General features: G+C 39.6%; 1 protein-coding gene across 2 annotated transcripts in view; it reads left to right on the top strand.

Moving 5' to 3' along the window:
* ccbe1 (collagen and calcium binding EGF domains 1) overlaps positions 1-16,560 on the top strand; it is a 43,109-nt gene extending 26,549 nt beyond the window's left edge. The window contains exons 3-11 of one of the 2 annotated variants that reach the window (XM_034708906.1): positions 2,561-2,613; positions 2,842-2,976; positions 5,958-6,098; positions 8,481-8,587; positions 9,950-10,058; positions 11,000-11,139; positions 12,842-12,877; positions 15,619-15,654; positions 16,081-16,560. In XM_034708906.1, coding sequence (XP_034564797.1) covers positions 2,561-2,613; positions 2,842-2,976; positions 5,958-6,098; positions 8,481-8,587; positions 9,950-10,058; positions 11,000-11,139; positions 12,842-12,877; positions 15,619-15,654; positions 16,081-16,353 — 1,030 coding nt within the window. In that variant the 3' untranslated portion in view covers positions 16,354-16,560. Of the gene's footprint in view, positions 1-2,560; positions 2,614-2,841; positions 2,977-5,957; positions 6,099-8,477; positions 8,588-9,949; positions 10,059-10,999; positions 11,140-12,841; positions 12,878-15,618; positions 15,655-16,080 lie in introns of both variants that reach the window. The other variant, XM_034708905.1, reaches the window with a different exon arrangement.
* The last annotated feature ends 5,629 nt before the right edge of the window (positions 16,561-22,189 follow it).

Here is a 22,189-nt window from a genome sequence, read left to right as displayed (position 1 = left end):
CCCATAGACTGTATAAAATAATACTGAATCCCCCCTCCGTTTTTCATTACCTGCACAAATGTGTGCTAACAAGGAGCTTAGGAGGGAGGCATGCTAGTTGTAGGCTGTCTTAATAAACACAAAGGTCGGTTTTACTCCCCACGTCTGCAGATTTGAAGATCTAGTGGATGATTTTTATTTGTCATGGATAAGTGCTAGCGCTAATTAGCATAGCCACATAGCTACATGTTAGTAGCTGTAGCTGTAGCTGTAGCTGTAGCTGTGTACCAAGACACACGTCGACATACTGATAAATAAAACAACAAGAAACACTAAATCTATGACCAATCGTTCAGAAAGGTCCTGCTACAGGCGCCTCTCCGTCAGGATCAGATTCAGAGGGTTGAAGTAACGCGATCTCTGAGCAGCCGTGTATATTCAGCCAACATGTAAACATTAGATCAACGTGCTGGAGAGCCGAGGCACATCCAATTCCGGAGGGGGCGTGGTCAGAGAGAAAACAGAGTGTTCTGATGAGGAATGAAGAAGAGGACTTTTCAGGCATGCCAAAATCTGATTTCAAAGTGTTTTTTTGAGCATAAACTTTAAAGACATGTTTTGGGGACCTCTTAGACCAATATATATTGATGAAAAAAGCGTGATATGTCCCCTTTAAGGTTAATCGTTCTCTTGTATTGTAACATAAAGGCTAATTTAGGATTTTACATAGCAAATAAATGACATCAGTTGTGCTTGAATACTCAGTATATTAAATCACCAGACCAGCCCATTAAATGTCCCTCCCATCATAACTGCTTGTGAATAAAAGTTGTAAAGTATTACGAGTTAATATCTTTCAGCACTACTATCAAAGTGAGAGTGGCTGTACTGTAGTGCCATGACTTCATGGTGTGATTGCATTTTTTATCGCCTTCTGTTTGAAGATAACACCTGGAAGCACTTTCCTTTAAGGCTCAGTGAGGGTGAAAGATGACTATTGGCTCAATGTGATGATGTGAGTCCTTTGTTAAAAGGTTGCATAATTATGTTATCATGCAGACAGTCTTTATAAAACTTAAAACAGATGTTAAAAAAACCTTGATTAGTGTGTTGTATCTTGTATTTTCTCAAAACACAAACACACTCCAAGCTTCTTGGAGAAAGAATTAGGGTATTAATCAAAGCCTGTGTAAATGGCATCAAATATGATACAGATGTGTCCATTAGACAGGGAATTTTGAAAAACTGATGTGATAAAAACTATAAATAATCATAAAGAGGGAAGTTTTGTATTTGCTTAATGATATTGGATTCAAAAGGTCCCATATAGTGGTATTTTATCTGTCTAGAAAAATGTCCCAATTGTCTTTTGAGTAAGGTTTGTGAATTATTTTTCAGAAAACATCCCAAATTTTTACCTCTGCGGTCAACCTACAGCCTTTCAGTTTAGGTCTGCCTGTATGTTGTTGTAGGGAAATGAGGGGGGAAGGGTGCAGACTGGTACAGGTGCATGCAGAGGCGGAAAAAACACCAAAACATATATGGCGAGCGCTCCAGAAGAATCTGTTATACTACACAACACATATGATCCAGAATGAAACCCAAACAAGAGGAAGTAACTGTTAAAGGGTTGCAGCCATGTTTAGAACAACATATCTCTGAGTGGTACTTTAAGATTTGAGTGTTATTCCTGCTTTTATGCTTTTCATGTGTCACCTGGCCATGTTATTGGTCTTTGTTGAAGCAGATGTAAAGTGGTTTTCAGAACCAAACAACTTAGCACCAACTGTTGCCAGCATGATGTTGTTAAAAATGTCAAAATATGTCAGGACTGAGTAAAGGCAGTTTGTTTTTGCAACGAGCAACAGTCCCATTAGCATGTCTGGCTATAACCTATGACATTGTTACTCACCAAAACCACTACAGTGTAGGGGAATGGGAGTGGTTTTGCATGCATGTCTACGCAGATCCCTCCCCTAGTTACATCACCATATGAGCCACTTAAATTTGCCTGGTAGAAGCCATCTTTTCCCAGTAGGTAGGCTACAAAAATAATACAGATGCTTTTTCACTTCCACATTCTCAGGGTTGCTTGTCTGGAGGAAGACCAAACTAGATATATATAGGAGAGACAAAAAACATGTTTTTCATCATATGGGACCAAAAGAGAAATAAAAAATGTACAGCAACAACAGCAAACCAAAAAGAGGATGCAGCTATAATTCAGAGGAGTGTCATCGGGCATCAGGAAGAAATGCACAACAGCAGGCCAGACACAGTAATGAGACCTGCAAAAAGCACACAATGTGTTAAAGTGTGTGTGTGTGTGTGTGTGTGTGTGTGTGTGTGTGTGTGTGTGTGTGTGTGTGTGTGTGTGTGTGTGTGTGCGTGTGTGTGTGTGTGTGTGTGTGTGTAGGATTGTAAAAACAGACACTCACTGGATCCAAATTCTGCACATTCTTATAAATGTAACCTGTCAAACATTGTGAGAATTATGAGATATGATGGGATCTATTATGTGATTGTTGAATAACTTTGGATTTCTCTCCTTACATACATGCACATTTGATGTTTCTTACAGAAAGAAATGTTGCAAGGGCTTCAAGTTTGTGTTGGGCCAGTGCATTCCTGAAGGTAGGAAAATAGTTTGGACTTCTGTGTTGTGTTTAGTTTGTGATGTTTTTTGGATCTCTCTTCTGTTGTGTCCAAGAATGTTTTCAATACACGCCAATGTTCTTACTCTTGTTTCAACCTCACTGAAATTTTTATTAGCACTTACAGAGCACTTAAAATTTTAAGGTGAAAGAAAAAATAACATTTTAGGAAAAAAAGAAGACAAATATGAGCTCTCTCTTTCTGCAGACTACGATGTGTGTGCTGGCGCGCCCTGTGAGCAACAGTGTACAGACCATTTTGGACGAGTGGTGTGCACCTGTTACCCCGGTTACAGCTATGACCGGGAACGCCACAGAAACAGGGAGAAGCCCTACTGCCTGGGTAATACAACACAACAGCACATTGTTATTGACACTTCGCCTTCCCAGATTTGCCATCACCATATGTTTACCAATTCTGTCTGATAGACGAAACCTTCTCTTGAAAACTCCTGTATGAGAGTAGGGCTGGGTGAAAAGTCGAAAGAGACAATTATTGTGATCTAATTTTTCTCAATATAAATTTAACACATTTGGATAAAAATTAAATATAAATTAACCTGTAATTACACCCCTAAGCCACTGGAAAGGGAGGGGGTGCTAATGAGCCTTAAAATGCTAGTTGCCACCCAACATTAGACAGAAGAAGAAGACGACGTTGAACAGCCAATCATGTTGCAGGGTTAATGGTAGGCTGGGCTTAAAGACGTTTGGAGTGGAATGTAAACACAGCTCAAACAAGCAACAGCGAAACTGAATAAAACTCAAAACCTACACAAAAGCACAAAGCAGAGTCGTTAGTCTGACACTCTGCTGACTCTGCTTTAACTATTTACTTAATACACTTCATTAAATATACTTTCAGGATGTGGGTAAAGGAGGAGCACGGAGACAACTTCTGCAGTGCATTTTTAACATGTTAAAGGGGACATATCACACTTTTTTCATCAATATATATTGGTCTAAGAGGTCCCCAAAACATGTCTTTAAAGTTTATGCTCAAAAAAACACTTTGAAATCAGATTTTGGCATGCCTGAAAAGTCCTCTTCTTCATTCCTCATCAGAACACTCTGTTTTCCCTCTGACCACGCCCCCTCCGGAAGTGGATGTGCCTCGGCTCTCCAGCACGTTGATCTAATGTTTACATGTTGGCTGAATATACACGGCTGCTCAGAGATCGCGTTACTTCAACCCTCTGAATCTGATCCTGACGGAGAGGCGCCTGTAGCAGGACCTTTCTGAACGATTGGTCATAGATTTAGTGTTTCTTGTTGTTTTATTTATCAGTATGTAGACATGTCTTGGTACACAGCTACGAACATGTAGCTATGTGGCTATGCTAACTAGCGCTAGCACTTATCCATGATAAATAAAAATCATCCACTAGATCTTCAAATCTGCAGACGTGGGGAGTAAAACCGACCTCTGCCAGAAAGGCAGCAGGACCTTTTATGAAGGATTGGTCACAGATTTAATGTTTCTTGTTGTTTTATTTGTCAGTATGTCGACGTGTGTCTTGGTACACAGCTACAGCTGCAGCTACAGCTATGAACATATAGCTTTGTGGCTATGCTAATTAGCGCTAGCACTTATCCATGACAAATAAAAATCATCCACTAGATCTTCAAATCTGCAGACGAGGGGAGTAAAACCGACCTTTGTGTTTATTAAGACAGCCTACAACTAGCATGCCTCCCTCCTAAGCTCCTTGTTAGCACACATTTGTGCAGGTAATGAAAAACGGGGGAGGGATTCAGTATTATTTTATACAGTCTATGGGCTGAACAAGCTCCGAGCTCTGACTCCGTGACAGACCGGATATTGTTGTTACGTAACAAAAACACGGAAGGCTGAAACGGCTCGTTTCACACACATTTACTGAAAGGTGTAGAAATCAAAACAGGGACAGAATGGATTTTTTTCATTCTCGGGGGGTTTGTAGACATGCCAGGGACACATATTTCAGGTAAAGAACCATTAAAAAGTCAATTTTGCATGATATGTCACCTTTAAATGTCCACTGCGACCGTAGTACAACTGAACACTGAATAACCGTGATGCCTTCACTGCACTGTGGGAAACAGCATCACTCTGCCCGTAACCCTTAGTACTCTCAAAGGGGAGTCTACAACTCAAAACAATACTGTATGATCTGATACCTAATATACAATTTGATATATCTTTGTTGTAAATTTATATCAAGTTATGCAAATAACCTCAACCTGAGAAAAAAAGAATCCACAAACTAAAACTTCACAAAAATCTCACGTTACACAAAAGACCTGCTTCCTGTTAGCACCATCAGAAATGATGGATTCAAGAAGCTCATCAGAGAACTAAATCCAGATACAAGCTAACAAACTGTCTGGTTTCTTCAACTTTCACCCAGGACTAAAAATCTGCATTTAGATTTAAATTAAATAATGATTCCATATTTATCGTGATAAATATCAATATCGACTGATATGAAATATTTCATTGTGATTACACCATTTTTAATTTCGCCCAGCTCTATATGAGAGTCAAACATCTTCACAAAATATCTAGAATTTCATTAGCCGGTGAAAGCTGAGTTTGGTGAAAGCCATTTAAAGTTTTGTTTCACTCAGATGGATTAAATGAAGCAGACTGTTAAATGGCATCGCCTGATTTCTTTTGCTCGATTTAAATATGAATTGTGTTCCAGAAACTAGTTAAAAGCATGGGTACACTGCAGTAAGTATGTTTGAGTAACTGAAGCTAAGTTCAGGTTTGTTTGTCACGTAATCTCTGCCCGTGGTTGGATTACTAATGTGGCGTCTTCTGTCACAAGGAATCAAAAATGTAGAGGACCCAAAGTGCAGATTGAAATGAAAGATTTAACAACAAAAGAAGAAAAAATTTGAGAAACCAAAAACTAAGAGAAAAAACCAAGAGAAGCATGAGAAACACTGGAGAATAGGTAGCTAAACTCACAGGGGAAGATGTAACGATGAAGTGACACTGAAGGGAGGTAACACAGAGACTACTACTACTAATAAAGACAAGAAGACATGAAACACAGGGACAAAGACTACAAATTACACAGGAAGAGGAATCAATCAATATTAACTACACATATTTTTAGATGACAGTGCCTAAAACTGCCGACTTGTTTGAATATTTATTTCATTCTTTGCCAGATTCAGTAGTTGCTTTTCATAACCTTAAATCCAAACATGCTATTAAAAATAGGTGTGTACGGGTAAATTGGTTGCTGTGATTTTACTGTAATTTGCATTGTCTGTCTTCAATGTTCTTGTTGCCTGTTCTCTCCTCCTGCTCTTTGTCACTGCAACCGCTAGACATCGACGAATGTGTGGACAAGAACACAACTGCATGCTCTCAGATGTGCCGTAATACTGTGGGGAGCTACAGGTGTGAGTGTGAGAAAGGCTTTTTCCTGGAAGAAGATGGTAAAACATGCACCAAGGGGGAGAAGAGAGGTGAGAACAGTTTTTTCACTCAGACATTTTCTCTTTATTCAAGCGCACATGTGACTGTGACTGTGAGGTGGGGCTGACCACACATTGTTCAGAGGTTCCTGTGTGTATTAGAATGAAAAAGAGACGGGGGTCCTGCATACGTAGACACCTGGTAGTCATTACACATGACTACAGCTCGTGTGCGTGTCAGAACAGTTGAGTCTCCCTAACATAACTCTACCTCCCCCCCTTCCCCTTTCGACTCCTGTTCTTCTCTCATTTTCTGGATGCATTTGAGGCAAACATCACCAAAAGTTTCAGGCGATAGTAACATTGTTTTTTTTGCCCCAGATTCAGTTGCCAATGAAGCAGACAGGGGCTGCAGATTTGCTACTTCCTCCCATGAGTTTATCTTCCATTACCTGCTATAATATTTCAGGAGAAGCTGGAGAGTGAGAAACTGTGGTGCATACAGACATGCCCCTGTTTTATGTCCTGCTGCTTTGAGGGGGAAAAAGTGTCCAGACACTTTCACTCATCCATGTAAAATATGCAGTCTTAGATTGGGTCAACAGCAGACCAGAAACACACCCGGATTTTCTATGCTGATCAGGGCTTTTCATGTTAAATTTCTCCTCAAAAACTGCTTAAAGTTTTCATTTGGTTACTGATTAAATAACATTTCAGTTCAGATATGGACTTAGCAGAGCCAATAGTCAGATTAGCCGCGCACTAGACTCCTGCAGCCTGTTCCACCAGCTGTTCTTAAGTTCAAACATAACCTAGTTTGAACGTAATTTCTCATTTAGGATGAAGTTTACACTCTACCAACATTTTGGGTGTTGCACCAGCAGAGATAGTTCCAACATAGGCCTAATTGGCAACTTAATTTTTACACATGGCTCCTCGTAGGTGTAAAGTCCTCCTTAGAGTACCAGCTGCCATAGAGTGTTGTTTTGAAAAGTGGGATGATTTGGAGGATACAGAGGGTATGATGATCAAGATTTGTAGTCCTGAGTATTAACGTATGTTGTAGTTGATCATTTTACCACTTGATGTCACTGTTATTATACACACCATAGATTAAGGGTTTAAGCTATATTTATCACCTTACTATGACACTTTATCACGATTTACATACCGTCTGTTGTTGTTGCGCGACAGTAGCAGCAGTTGGCAGAAGTTTATTTCAGCTGTTGGCCAGTTCCGAGAAGATAAGGCACGAAAACGGGCCCCAGGAAACGGGTCCCGGGCCAGGAAACGGGCAGGTAGCATCACCGCTGACCCCTCACACCCTGGACACAAATTCTTCAAACTCCTCCCCTCCGGCAGGCGCTACAGATCACTGTGCGCCAAAACAACCCGTCATAAGAACAGTTTCTTCCCCCAGGCTGTCACTCTGATGAACACTAAACCATAACAGTGTCATACCTGTCAGATAAATACTCTCTGTAAATATACATGTAGATACACAATGCAACAATTCTCCAAGCAGAATTCCATATTTCTATTTTTTGTACTATTTAACTTCTATTTTATAATGTAAAACTACCTCTGCAACTCACCACTGCACTTTATCATATTATTTTAGCCTGTACATATTAGTCATGCCTATTTTTTGTTTCTTGTATTTATAGCTAAGGTTATTGTTATTATATTTTTTATTTTATTTTTTATTGTAGTTCTTATTCTTATTCTTATGCCTTGTACAAACAGAGCACAGTTTACTAAAGTCAAATTCCTTGTGTGTTCAAGCATACCTGGCGAATAAAGCTGATTCTGATTCTGATTCTGATCTGATTCTGAAAGATAACAAAGCAAAACCCCTGCATCAAAATTGGTGCTTTCCTTTGATTGGCTGCTGGAAGTGTAAACGTCATATCTGCGACAATGTTTTGGTTTGTTTGGACGTTACAATCTACCAGTTAAGATGAACCTTACGTCTCCGTGGTGCAACCAAACAATGACACAACTTGAGCTACAAACTAACTAGTTTCAACGTAAGGTTCAGTGAGGACTTTACATCCTAACTTAGACACAACTTACGCACAGCTGGTGCAACAGGCTGCTGAAGGTCCTGACAGATTTACTACTTGAATTTACTCTGTGAAGTGGAGGATTTTAGGTGACCCACAATTGTCCACTCTCACAAATGAGTGTTGCTCTTCATTGTTAGCCAGTGTTACAATAAAAAAGTCAGTTCACACATTTTGCAACAGCCTATTAAACTGTCAACTGACTATCAATATGTGACATGTTTTTGACATGACATTGTAAAGACATGCAGCTTATGCTTCCTCTATCCTCTCTTTAAGTGTGCACTTTTATTTGATGGTTTTCAGTATTCCAAAGTATTTCTTTTTCATGACTTCTGTGACTGAAAAATGTCCCCATTCTTAGCAGTGCATCTCTTTGATAAGTCTGACAACGTGATGAACGCTGGGACCTGCTCAGCCACTTGTGACGACTTCCTCCAGATCAAGATGTCCGTCCTGCAGCTGAAGCAGAAGGTAAAATTAGAAAATATGACCCAGAAAAATCACCACATTGCTATCTTTTACACTTAAGAATAACATTATTCTTCATCTTAAATCATTGCACTGCATCCTGTGGCTTTTTCCAGCACTCTATGGTTGACTGCTGAAAGGCCTCAGTGAGCATCAAACTCGACATCTTGATTCAGACAATTGAATCTGGAACTGTTTCTTTTTTTCTTTATCACCACCCAAAGATCTCACTTTATCTTCAGGGTTCCACACCTGACTGAATTTCAGAAACACCAACAGGCAGACTTTTACAACTCTCTAAAGGTTTATTGTAGCCCTATATTTCCTTATAAAAACAGTATGAAAAAAAATCCTTCACTGTAGCTGGTAGGTTTTTTCTAGTAATGGGAATTGTTGGGCAATTTGTGTGAAACTTAACAGAGGGGTTACATTTCCCTCTGTGTAATCACAGGCGTCTGAACCTATCTGAGCACGAGTCTGTCAACAGTGGCACTCAGCACCTTTGACTGTAAAACATGATGTATTGCTTCCAGCTGTGTGGTCTAAGTGCTGCAACAGCCACACTGCATATAGCTGTATTCTTACTTCTTTTTAATATATTATGAAAGCAAAACAATAATTATTGTGTTGTAGTGTTTTGTCACATCAAATTAGAAAATATAGTTTCATATTACAGTGAGGTCAGTGTTTGAATTTAAGAGCACACTGTGGTTCAAACACCTGTCTCAGGCTACAGACTTGCATAATGTTCACCCATCAGCAGGTGAACCATGACCCCTCGCTCTGTGTGCATGTGTGTGTGTGGACGTATGTTTCTACCTCTGTGAGCATGAATTTTGATTAGCAGCCTCTCACAGCATATCAAGGTCCTTCACGTGTTCCCCCCTGGGATCACTGGACCCACATGATGTTACACAGAGATCAAAGTTTACTTTTTTCCAAAGGATGCCACTTTGCATCCAGAGCAGGAACTCTCCTGCTCTCACTGAATAATGCAGCGGGGTTGCCTTGCCCTCCATCTGTCTGGGTTACAGCTTGTAGCAATGTGCATATGGAAGATCAGCTTTCATCTCTGACAGGGAATATAATTTCAACATAATCTCCCTCCAAGCTGGCCCTTCGGTGGGTAATTTCTCTGTCCTGTTTCACAGTGCAGGCCTTTATGAATCATTGTTTGCAGAAGCAACCAAACGACCAAACTGTGAAGTTACTGTTTGCATTTTCCAAGCAGAGAAAATAAAAACTTTGCTGCAGTTAGGAAAATACGTATTTTGTCAGCAAATGTCCCTAACTTGATAATACCTTTACTTCTGTGTAGCTGCCTCCTCATTGACCTGCTCATTATTTTCTGCATCCTTTTTCAAGATGGCCATGCTGTCAAACAGTGCTGATGTCCCAGAGCAAATGACCAGCGAGAAAATCCTGACGTCGCCAATATTTTTACCGGGGCCTCCGGGTCTCCCAGGACCTCCAGGTAAAACATATGGAACTAAAAATAATAAAACAGTGTGAAGAAACTGGCCTGTATCCAGCAGAGATGGTATGAAGCATTAAACATTAACACAGCCAAGGCTGATGGGAATGTCATTAGTTTTTCAGGTTTTGATCATAAACCAAAGTGTTTGAAAAACAAAAAGTTTGACCTGCTGATGGCGCACAAGGGGGTCATGAATATCTATCAAATTTCATGGTAATCAATCGATTAGATGTCAAGACATTTCACTCAAAACCCAAATTGTCAAACTTCTTGTGCTGGCAGGGGAGAACACTGAGGTCACCAAAATCATAGGGACTCTTATCTCAGGGATTTTTGCTGATGTTGACACCAGATTTTGTTCCTGCGTATCCAGAGAAAACCAAGCAGCAACCTCTGGTCTTTAAATATGAAGCCCATGCGGAAGTGCTAAAAACTGCAGATGATCTTTGCAGCAATAATAAACATGTTTATGTTTACAGCCTGATTCAATAAACGGTTTAAGTCTGAATAGCTTGTTTCTCCATCGGCACACACTGTACAGGGGGTGATTTTTTGTATAACTTTGTATTATTGAAGATATAAAACTTACAAGCTTTGCCCAGATAAGGACATGGCTGACTTGATTGACAGGCAGGCACCCTGTAGCTGTTAGTGAAAAGCCTAAAGGCCCGCCTCTTTTCCACACACTACCTCGGACAAAGTTTGGTTGTGCTGATACTCCATTTTTAATACCATCTATGGAGAAAACCTGAACTTACTGGGGGCATTTTGAAATTAATCAAGGCGTTATAACAACAAAATGACTGGCAGTTACTCAGAGACTTTAGTCCTGACTAGAGTGGTGGGCAGACAAACTGAACATCCTGAGAGCCACACAGCGATTCTCTGTTCCTGCCCTTTTTTGTGATGCATTTCCTTACCAATCTGGATTGTTTTAGGAGATCCAGGACCAGAGGGGCCTCCGGGGCTTGCAGGGCTGTTTGGGGCCCCTGGGCCTCCTGGTCCCAGAGGCTTGATGGGACCAATTGGACCCACACCAGATCTGTCCCACATCAAACGGGGCCCCCGAGGAGCAGTGGTCAGTTATCCTTTTTGTTTAACTTCATATCTGTTTTATTAGAGGTTTTAACTGTGAATTCCAAACAGATTAGAAACCTTCTTCTGAATTTTATGTACAATTTCATCTGGATTATTACTATTTTTTACAGCATAGGTCCCTGAATCAGTTAGTATGAGTGTGTTTTTCCTCTGGCTATGACCTCTACTGCTCTGAGTAATTATTTTGCCTTAATCTTTGCTTGTTTTTTACAGTAGGTTCAATCACATACTTATGCTTTAAGTCACACACCATCATTTTTACATCAATTTGGATGACAGGACTTAAGGAGTAAATTCTATAGGGAGTTCTTTATACTAATTTTTGCAGCAGACTTCATGGGCTTCCATGTTTTTCTTAATAAAGTCATCTAGTTAGTGAAGCTCCAGTAGCCATAAGTGATTTATCTTTATGAAGGGACTATAAGAGGTGGGTAACCAAGTATCTCTTGTGTTAAAAATTAAACATTTTATAAGGTCACAAACACCATTCCAGCACGTTCCCCCTTAATAAAAACGCCACAGTTTTGCAAGGCGAAAATTGATGACACATGGTAACAGCAATAACAACAGAGAGAGGCTGAATCCATTTACTGCTTTAGTTGTTTTCTTTGGCTCGCTGTTTTTTATGCAGTCTTGCAGACAAGTGTGAAACCTCAGAGTTAAAATGCGGGACCTAACTCAAGAATGTGCAGGATGTGGTCGCACAGACATATTTCTAGTTTTTAGAGCTTAAGTATTTATTCATTCTCATCAATTATAAATCAAACCATCAACACCAGAAATCAGTCATTTTAAGAGCAGATTGATGCCAAAACAATGAGAGAAAACTGTTTTTATAGCAAGAAGTGAAGTAATACCTTGTGTGTTTCTGTGTGTGTGACACTTGGATGATTTTAACTCTCAGCTCTTCACATTTATGATCTGTTAATACATTTAATCAGATCACATGCGGGTGAGATCAGACTACAGAGGGGTTGTCACTGTCTTCACACAACAACTCAATCCGATTCAGAGCACATTTGTGAGGTTTGGCCACAAGTTCACGTGTCAGACCACATGTCAGGTTTTCAGATGATGAATATGTTTCAGTGTTTTGTGACTCTCTTGACTCAGTGCTAACACGAGTATTGGCCCTCCTCCACACACTACGTCTTCACACTTCTCTAATGATGATTATTCTAGGAAAGACATCAAAGCACTCCGTACAACTTAGCTGAAGTTTTTCAGAAAACACCCACAGGCAGGCACAAAGTTAATCTTTAGTGATCATTGTTGGTGCAGCTTGATGAATGTGCGAGTTCTAACTTTAAAAAGATTTATATTAAAAGAATCTGTGGAAATAGTGAATACAACATGAACACATTCCTGTTTTGGTTGATGACAAGCCAACACATTCAGATAGGTTAGTGTCTCTGGGCCATCATTATGATGTCTTATACACAAAATAACAACCTAGTAACTGGAAAAAGCTTCATGATTGTGCTTGCTTTGTGGCTTCTGTTTGCAGAGAAAAAGCCTGGGAGGGTTTCAGATTGATAATTGAAATGTTCAGAAACACTGAGCTGGATCAAAGGTTGCCTTCACGCTTGTAGTATCCAGCTAGTCTGACTTCTGAAGTCTTTAGAGAGTGAAAGGAAACTACATTTATGTGCAACTAAGTCAAATATCTTTTTATTTAACAGGGGTCTCCTGGAGCACCAGGAAAAGATGGTCTAAAGGTGAGGTCTGATGCTGTTTTTTCACATAATCATGTCCTTTTTATGTATTTTTTAGAGAACAACTATTCTGTTAAAGGTTGCTATGCTACAAAAAAAGCACAACAGGCATCAGGACTTGACTCCTCACTCACTAAACATGGCCTCTCTTAAAGGAAAGGTAACAAAGTTGGTGCAAAAGTTTTAAAAGATTCATACCAGGTGCCGTTGACCTAGCAGTCTATTGGCCAAATTCCACCAGATCCGTGTCCGATCCTTCCCCCATCCTTCATGGCACCGGATCAGATAGGTTTCTATTCTAGTCAATGTGTTAACTCCCACTGGATCTGCTCCGTTGCGTTCTGGCTGCGTCTCTGATCCAGCAGGTCGGAGCCCTCCAGGTCAGATACGCAAGACCTCATTTGTGCCGGATGACGGAGCACGACGCATCAATCTCAACAGAGAAGATCGAGCGGTACAGGAAGTCAGGCACCAAAACAAAATGAAAACATCCAGTTAATTTTCAGAATAAAACACTCTGTGTTATCAACAGATCATTTCTCACTTAACTACAACAACAAACCGTCATGATGAGCGGAGCCAGGCCTGGAGTCAACAGGTCAAAGGTTTTCAGAGGATGATAAAGACAACATGGATGAGGAGAGGAGGAGGATAATCCTTGATTCAGTAATTACCACTGAAAAACCACGGTCACCTGTCTCCAGCTGTTCAGCGGTCCTGCTCCTTGCTGCTTTCTGAAACCCAGACAGACCAGACACATGTACAGAGGCAGTAGTCCTCATCGCAGTGGTCGCACATTCGACTCCCAGCCTCTACCCTTTGCTGCATGTCTTCCCCCACTATCTACTCCCCACATTTCCTGTCTGTCTCCAGCTTTCCTATTCAATAAAGCAAAAATGCACCAAATCATAAATTTAATACACTTAAAAACACAACGCTAAAAACCACACTGCAGGTTGCAGTGACCTGACCATGTGTCAGGTCAGATATTTGCAACTTCTACAAGAGCATTCAAGGCCAAACTCTGACTATTGTATTGATGCTTATTAGACTGAAGTTTTTTCATTCTACTAGAGGATCACTGCATGTTTAAGGTGATAGAGTCTTAAATAAACTAGATATTCTCACATACAAATACTGCAACCTAAGTAAACACATCATTAATTCATAAGAAATCGAGGCTATCATCCACTTTATTCTAGTAACATACCAGAAACCTCTTCCTTGGACTGTCTCACAAAAAGCTCAAAGCAAAGTTTTAAAGAGGTTCAAATGAAGGAGGCGAGATGCAGATTTCACCCTGGCGTTGCTGTTTTGTATGGAGAAGTTGCATACGGCAGACAGATTTTCAGTTCCAGGAATGATTGTGATCAAACAATCTGGTTTGGATCGTTCAACAAAACTCAAGATGAAGTCATGCAAATAATCTTCTTTCAGGATGAGATCTGAAACCTGTGACCGGTAATGTCTGACTTGCAGCGGCAATATTTGTCTCGGTTTGGCAACAACTATTGTGATTCAGTTCAATCGTGATTCAAGTGTTCAGATGTCTGAGATATAACATCTGAAGGGTTTCTGATCTTGTGTCGGCCCTTCGATCTTGTTATAACCGTAACAATGTTTACTTAGCTTTGTGATCACGTATGGAACAACTTAGGTGCATCTTCTTTATTGACACAGTGCGTTGGTTTTTTTCCCAGTACAGCTTGATGTTTGTGTGGATAGACAGGAGAGTGATGGTAATCTGTCTCTCTCAGTAACAAACACAAACCATCTGCCAAAACACTCACAGCCCCACTGTGACCCTGAGCCCGCCTGACAACCACAGTAGTCGAGTCAACCTGTGTGTGTATGTGTGCTACCCTAGGTCAACAAGCTGCTGTGATGCTTCACAGACAGGCTACATGTGCAGAACATTTAGTAATACATGAACAGCACGCACTTTTTATCAGATACACGAACTCAATCTGAGTGGGACTTTTACACTCTGGGAAAACATTATTTGCTCTACCTGATATCCAGTTTCTTTTTCCTGTGTGGAGTCATTACAGTTTAGTTTCTTACTAATCAACAAGTTCTGTTAAATACTTGATTCTGATTGGTCAAAGCCTCATGACAATGGTGATTATTATGAACTGCAAGAGCAACGCTATTGACAACCTGATCACATACGTCAAATCAAATCAATGTGCAGAGTCCTGCACATTTAACCTTTTCCTGTTGGCCAAGTGGCAAAACATTAGTCAGGGTGAGCTGCCTTCGAAAGACCCCTCACTTTGCGCCAGGGTTTTGTCTCACCTTGTCTATTTTGCTCTAATTCCTGCATACTATACATTATCTCTTACTTAGCATAAAGTGAGGAGTTGGGGGGGGGGGGACAAATGTGCAAATTTAAAAACTACTTTCACTTGTGTTCTAAAATTTCAGGTAACTATAGATTTTAAAAATTGAGTTACATTGGTGTATTTGTGAGGCCATTGTTAGACTTATTTTTCAACAGCTAAAGCTAAGTACTTAAGATAGCCACTGAGCTTATACCCAAAATGTTCTTTACATTGCCTCGAGCCATGGTACAAAATCTTATCTGATTGTACTCATTTACCGTACAGTACATATACATTTGCTTCCTTTCTGCAGCTCTTTAAGGAATGAAAAAGTGGCCTAACTTGACTGATATGAATTCTTCTCATGCTTTATGCCTCTCTGTAATTCATCTAAGCTAAATATTTGTTTTGTTCCCCCAGGGGGAGAGAGGAGCTCCTGGGCCTGTCGGACCACCAGTAAGATCCTGTATTGATGCCTTTCTATTGTAACTTGTTGCTGTTATCTGGCAGAACAATGCAGTTAAACTGAAGCATGAGTGGAAAACAGACCACTGTGGACGCTGGACATTTAAGGACACATTTTGGAAAGCTGTCAAACACAGAGTAAATAGTATCTGGGACAGAGTAAGCATCGTCCTTTTGGATGTTAACGTTAATAAATCCTGAGGGGAAGTACAGTAACCAGGGAAGAGTGCTGGACAGTCCATTGATGAGCTAGAGATCTTATGGATCCTTTCTTCTGTCTTCTGAATGAATCATGTAATGACTATTTTCCATTAAAATGCCCTACATTTAATCTCCACAAACTACTTATGGATACACCAATACTTAAGCATAATAAAGTTTATATTATTTAAAACTATGTTTTTGTAATTTATCCAGGGACCCCCAGGCTCCTTTGATTTCCTGCTCCTGCTAATGGCAGACATCCGCAATGACATCGCTGACCTGCAGAATAAGGTGTATGGTCGATCCATGCACCCCGGAGAGGACTTTCCCCCCGTCCCAGACAGCTGGAGGGACAACCAGGACAATCTGGACACTGGCTCAGGTGAGGACTACAAGGAACCTCCACCTCGAACAGGTGTGGGGTCAAAGAGGAACAGGAAGAAGAAACCAATTCGAGAGAGAACTGACTTTGACTGGAATCTTTAAAAACCACAACTTCAGGTGTAAATATTTAGGTGTTCTCTTTTTTTATTTAACTGTTTTGAACAGAATGAACTGTACACCTTTGATTACAGATGTTTATTTTTGTATGATATTCTTATATACATTTTGTGTGAAGCATGTTTTTTTTTTAATATGAATCTTCAGAAACATCTGCTTCCTTCACAGTACATTAAACAAATCCCATATGAAAGAGGTCTCCTCTCATATATCTGAGTGTTTTCATGAATGAAGGAGAGAGACAGAGAGACACCTAATACCTAAGGGATTGAACCATTAAAGATGGATCATTGGTGCTTAAATGATGGATGAGGTGTTGAGAATTTATATGGTGACTTCAGTAATGATGTGTTTTTTTCAGTTTCCATGGCAGCAAATAAATACAATCAGAAGACAAAAAAATAGAAAGAATGTTTGCAATTCTGCCTTGAATGTTAGTGAAGTAACAGAAATGCTCCAAAATGTTTTATTTGTCTATAAAATCAACTCTACTATCTATCATCTGTGATAAAGTGGAGAAAGATTAACTTAGTAGCACCCATGCTGTCTTCAGCTGTTGAGTGAGAAATACAGCAACAAACGCTCCTATTTGAGAAGCTGAAGTTAGGGAAGTCATTTTTTTCAGTAGTTTAGTAGCTGAAAGAAGGAATGACTTCAGCAAACTGTGCAAATCGATTTTTCCTGCTCTAGTTCATTCAGTAACACTAACATGGGTTCAGGCTCTCTCCCCACTTCATCTGTCAGAAGGCTGTGCACAATTGTCCACCAGAGGGAGCCCTACTCAAAGCCATCGCAAAATCCTGGCTTCCAGCAATACATCATATTGGTTATTTGTCTGATAGAGAAGAAGCAACATCTCCACTTAAGGTAAACATCCAATAAAAGGAGGGAAAACATTTTCAATCACGTTCCCACTTTTACAGTTAGACAACAACACCAACTGATAATAATCTTGCTCCACTTTTATCTAAAATCCTGATACAGGAGAGTCATGAAATCATAGCTGGAAGAGGCTGAACATGTTTGGCTGAAGTGAGATCTAAGACTTCCAGCTGTGTGTTGGACGTAGTTTGGTCTTTTTTTAAATCGTAAACTTCCTTGTTTCCCTTCTGTCCTTGATTTGGATGAAGAATGTGTGCAGATATTATCTGAGGAGCTTCAAAAAAACACTGTGAGGCCATTTATATTTTCACAAACAGCCAGCTGTGCAAAAAAACAAGAAAAAACCCCGCTTTGTACTGAAATCATGAGCCTCTTTCATTGGCACTGCTCAAAGTCAAATAGTTTATTGCAGTTATTAAATAGTGAAATGAGAATTCTATTTTTTTTTTCATGATGGTAAACATTTCTGATCAATCTAAGGTCAATTCGTCAAATATTGTGTGTGAATGTTTTTGTGTTGTTTCAGACCTCTAAAGTCTTTATTGTAAATCTTAACTATAGTACCTGTCCCTATCATATCACAATAATGTATACATTTATACCTTTTATGCATTTTTTAGAACATTTTGCTTGACTTCTATCATAAAAACGTCCATATCTTTATTTAATTAGATTATTCCTTCTGCAACATTAAGACACTGACATCAAGTTCAATAGCATTTATGTTGTTTGAATTTTCTCTGTGCAAACAAGCTACAGTATTAAATTGCATTTTAATAACAACATGTAAACAAATCAATAATATTAGATACAAATAAAGCAGTAAATTGGGCAGTCTGCATGATGATTACTTTTCCTTGAAGCTCCTGTAACATGCTTTTTGTTGATTTCAGCGCCCCCCTGAGGACAAAGCAGCACCTCTTATGTTCATGGTCAGGTTCAGATTGCTGTATTGGCATGAACAGTTTTGTTATTTCCAAAGAGTAAAAACAAAAACAAAAATTATAATAAAATATATTTTCATCAATTACATTAACATTTCATATTTTTTTATAGTTCAATACAATTTATTTATATATAATCAGTTAATATAAAAGTTGATCTACATTACCAGTCAAAAGTTTGGACACACCCTGTCATTCAATTTTTTTTAATGTATTCTAATTATTTTCAACATTGTAGTTTAATACTGAAGATATCAAAACTATGAAATAATATGGTTTTGCCATAATATGGATTACAACAGTAGTCAAATAGGGCGATCTATTGTGTACTAACACTACCTCTGCGCAACACAACTGATGGTCTCAAACACATTAAGAAGGCAAGTAACTCCACAAATTAACTCTTGGTCAAGGCTCATGTTCATTAGAAACCATTCAGGAGAATACCTCATGAAGCAGACTGAGAAAATGCCAAGAGTGTGCAAAGCTGTCATCAAGGCTAAAGGGGGCTACTTTACAGAATCTAAAATATAAAACATATTTTGGTTTGTTTAACACTTTATTGGTAATTGATTAATCCTGTGTTCTTCACAGTCAGTCTTTATCCCCTCTACATCCACTAGGTGGCAGTCACTGGCCGGTCACGTACAGTATGCAGTATGTGTGATTCAGGCCCTCTGAATGATGCCCAGCACTCAGTGTTCAGTGAACTCATTAAACTTTGCAGTTTGATTATGAAAACAATCAAAACACAATTATGAATAAAGCTCTGTGGAGATGTTCACTCAGCATGAGTAATGTGTGTTTTCTTGTTTATTTTCAGACCCAATGACCGAAATTAGGCGTCCTTACGCAACAAGATATGACATCTTTCCCCTGTAAGGTGTTTGACAACAAGACACCAGTGATGATCTAAACTAAAAAAGACAGGCCAAGTGCAATCAATTTGTCTCTGTCAGAGCGAATAATCCTTTTTATGTTCTAAAAAGAAGAACAATCATTAACATTTTCTATTTCTGACACATCTAGTTATATAAATACAAACTAACACTTGCATTTTAAATGATATCGCTATTTCATCAAAAAAAAAAAAAATCATCAACAATTTTTTTTGGCAAATGCCAGCGTTCCCTTCATCACATTCTTATTTCACCTCCATTAAACTTTCAATCATTGTTTACATGTTTATTTGTTCCACAATGAGCCCATTTTCTGAGAACAGTTCAGTTCTTCATTTGCATTTGATTAAAGACAGGCCGAAATTAAAGTCCTCTGCACATCCTTTTAACAAGCTGAGGTCATCTCGCTCAGGAGAAAATAGAAAAACAGAAAGAAAAACTTGGCAATTTATTTCTCCAGAAGCCCTTCTGGAAGTAATTAATCACTGTCATATGAGGGCAAGCCTTAAAAGATTGCAAATATTTGCTGAAGTGCCCCCTTGTTCCTAATTATATCTCCCTGCTTGTCCCCCTCATTATTTAGAACCACCCACAAAAAGATGCAACTCTGAATGGGGACAATCACACACCCAACCTCCTTTCAATGAAAATGTTTAATACCAAATGAATGAGAGAGTTACTGTGCTGCCATAAAGGCCCTAATGAGGTAATTTTATTAGAACAGTTGGAAACCGAAGGAAGAAACAAACAGAGAGAGAGGCAGCATAGAGAAAATTAGTGCTACCCAATTCATTAATTAATGCGTTAGTGTGGGCAGCAAATTAACTGCCCCAAAAAACCCCCATTCAGAGAAGATTATGATGAAAAAAATACATTGTTGCCCTCAAACGTAATTGCAAGACAGTGCAAATTCAATTCTAATGAGGCGAAAGGCACCCCCTTAACATACATCCCCTGCCCACCCCCTCCCCTCTAAAAGGGCCTTGCTCTTGTTGGAAGTTTAAGGAAGTATTGAGAGTGAAGGAGACAATAATGAGTGATCGGCCTGTTCCTAAGTGCTTTACATGCTGCAAACAGGTAGAGAGGATTGAATGGCTCTCTTTCTGGGACTCCTGGGGGGCCGGTCTTCCCAGCACAACAACACTTGGCCCCTGAGAAAAGGGCCCGCTGAGGAGCCTGTGCAGTGAATGGACCTGTAGCTGCAGAGGGTCAAACTGAATGGCCACAAGTTCTTCAATTATTACAAACTATGTTGTGCCAGCCTGGGCTTTTACACACACACACACACACATGTACACAAATGCAGGCACACAAAACACACACGTACAGCCCTCACCCTTCCACCTCTCCTTCTCATCGAGTTATCTTTACTCAGGCTTTGTCTCCTCTAATTGGAGCTGATGAGGGACTAATTGGTAGCTTTTTTACAACACCCAGTACTTAAGCGATGGCAAGCAGAGGGAGGCAGCATGAGCGGAGTTAATGAGAGGCTTTGCACAAATAAAAGCTTTAAAATGGGCATGTTTCACCGAATGGGGAGAAAAGGAAAGTTGAGAATATCTTTTGTGTCCCCCACATCTTTCACTTGTGTGCAGGTATCTGAAAAGAAGAGGGAGTTGCTGAAACGTTGAGCACTTGTGCACATAAAGGGATCTGTTCTGTATTGTTTGGGGCCCATCGTTTAGTGTGTCTGTTAATAATGAGAAAGGGTCGCTCTTCAAATGAATGTGGCAAAGTCCTCAGTGGACAATAAGTGCCCTCTCCTGGTTGGACCACACTGGACTGCGTTGAAGCAATCTGAAATAAAGGTTCAGTCCTTTTGGCATTGTTGGGCGTGAGTATGTACGCAGAATTGAGCCAACAAATAACTCCGAAATTGAGGCAGCTCTGATGTTGAGTTTCAATTAAATTTTTCTAAGTCATTGTTCGAAAAGGAAATCAAAATCTGCTTTTTACTATAACAAATGAGCTCGTGAGTCACTCCTTCAGTATACTGCTGTGGATGTGTAAATAACTCAATTTATGTTTAAGCTCTAGAGAAGATATACCCTTAAACTGGATTTCATTGTGCTTTTTTTTTGTAGGATAGCCCTAAATAAACATGCATCTACATGATCATTACTCGTAACCTATCCCCATAGACTGTATAAAATGTAGTGGAGTTAAGAGGCCCTATGATGGTGTTTGCTATATTGGAAATACTGACTCAACCTAACCTTCAGTCGACCTAGCAAGAGGCAAAGAGGCAGAGTTGGGGCAGGCCTTAAGCCTCCTGGCTAACGGCTACAGTGTGTCCACCTGTCATTCAAGTCATTCACACACCTATCTATGCTTTATTGTGCAAGACTTGTAACTCATTATCTTCCAAACAAGTGGGTTATTAAAAACCACTCATATACGATGTGTAGGAAGAGAGAGCTGGGCTATGTGGACCAAACATTTTCAAGCTGTAAACATGTTTACTTCTGCTATAGAAATGGGCATAACATGGATATTAATGGGCTCTTGGGTGGTTTTGGAGCCAACCCCAAGTGGGTGCTGGAGGAACTGCAGTTTTTGACACTTTGCATTGACTTCATTTTTAACACCATAGGGTTCCGCTTGGTTTCTCCACAGAGTTGCAGAAGCAAAAAACATTGAAATCTGCTTGAATACATCATTAGCTTGGGCAATGGCAGCACAGCATGCCATGTCTGACTTACCACAGTGACAAGTCTTTTGTTTTGTTTCAACATTGCCCAAAAATGATAATTTTATCATGTTATCTTGAGAATGTAAGACAAATTAATTTGTTATAATGGGAAAACCAGCATTGTTATCCTCAGTCAGCGAAAAGATAAGTCGAGATCTCAAGATAACAACTGATATTAGCATGTTGTCATGGGTAGATGGAGTAAATTAGATATACAATAAAAGTTGGCATAGTAGGCAACCCATTTACAGAGGGAGGCTACAGTCCTTGTCTAGGTTCAATTTCTGAACCTGTTACAATTTGATGTGTGTCATCCTCCACTCTCTCAGTTAACCAGAGTAAGCTAGTTTCTGGTTAACTAACATACTTACATATTATCTATTTTCATGTGCTTTGTTAACAGC

Source organism: Notolabrus celidotus, chromosome 19 (genome assembly GCF_009762535.1).
Source record: "Notolabrus celidotus isolate fNotCel1 chromosome 19, fNotCel1.pri, whole genome shotgun sequence".
Taxonomy (NCBI): domain Eukaryota; kingdom Metazoa; phylum Chordata; class Actinopteri; order Labriformes; family Labridae; genus Notolabrus; species Notolabrus celidotus.
The sequence above is the reverse complement of the archived record's forward strand: the minus strand, read 5'-3'. Positions and strand labels throughout refer to the sequence as shown.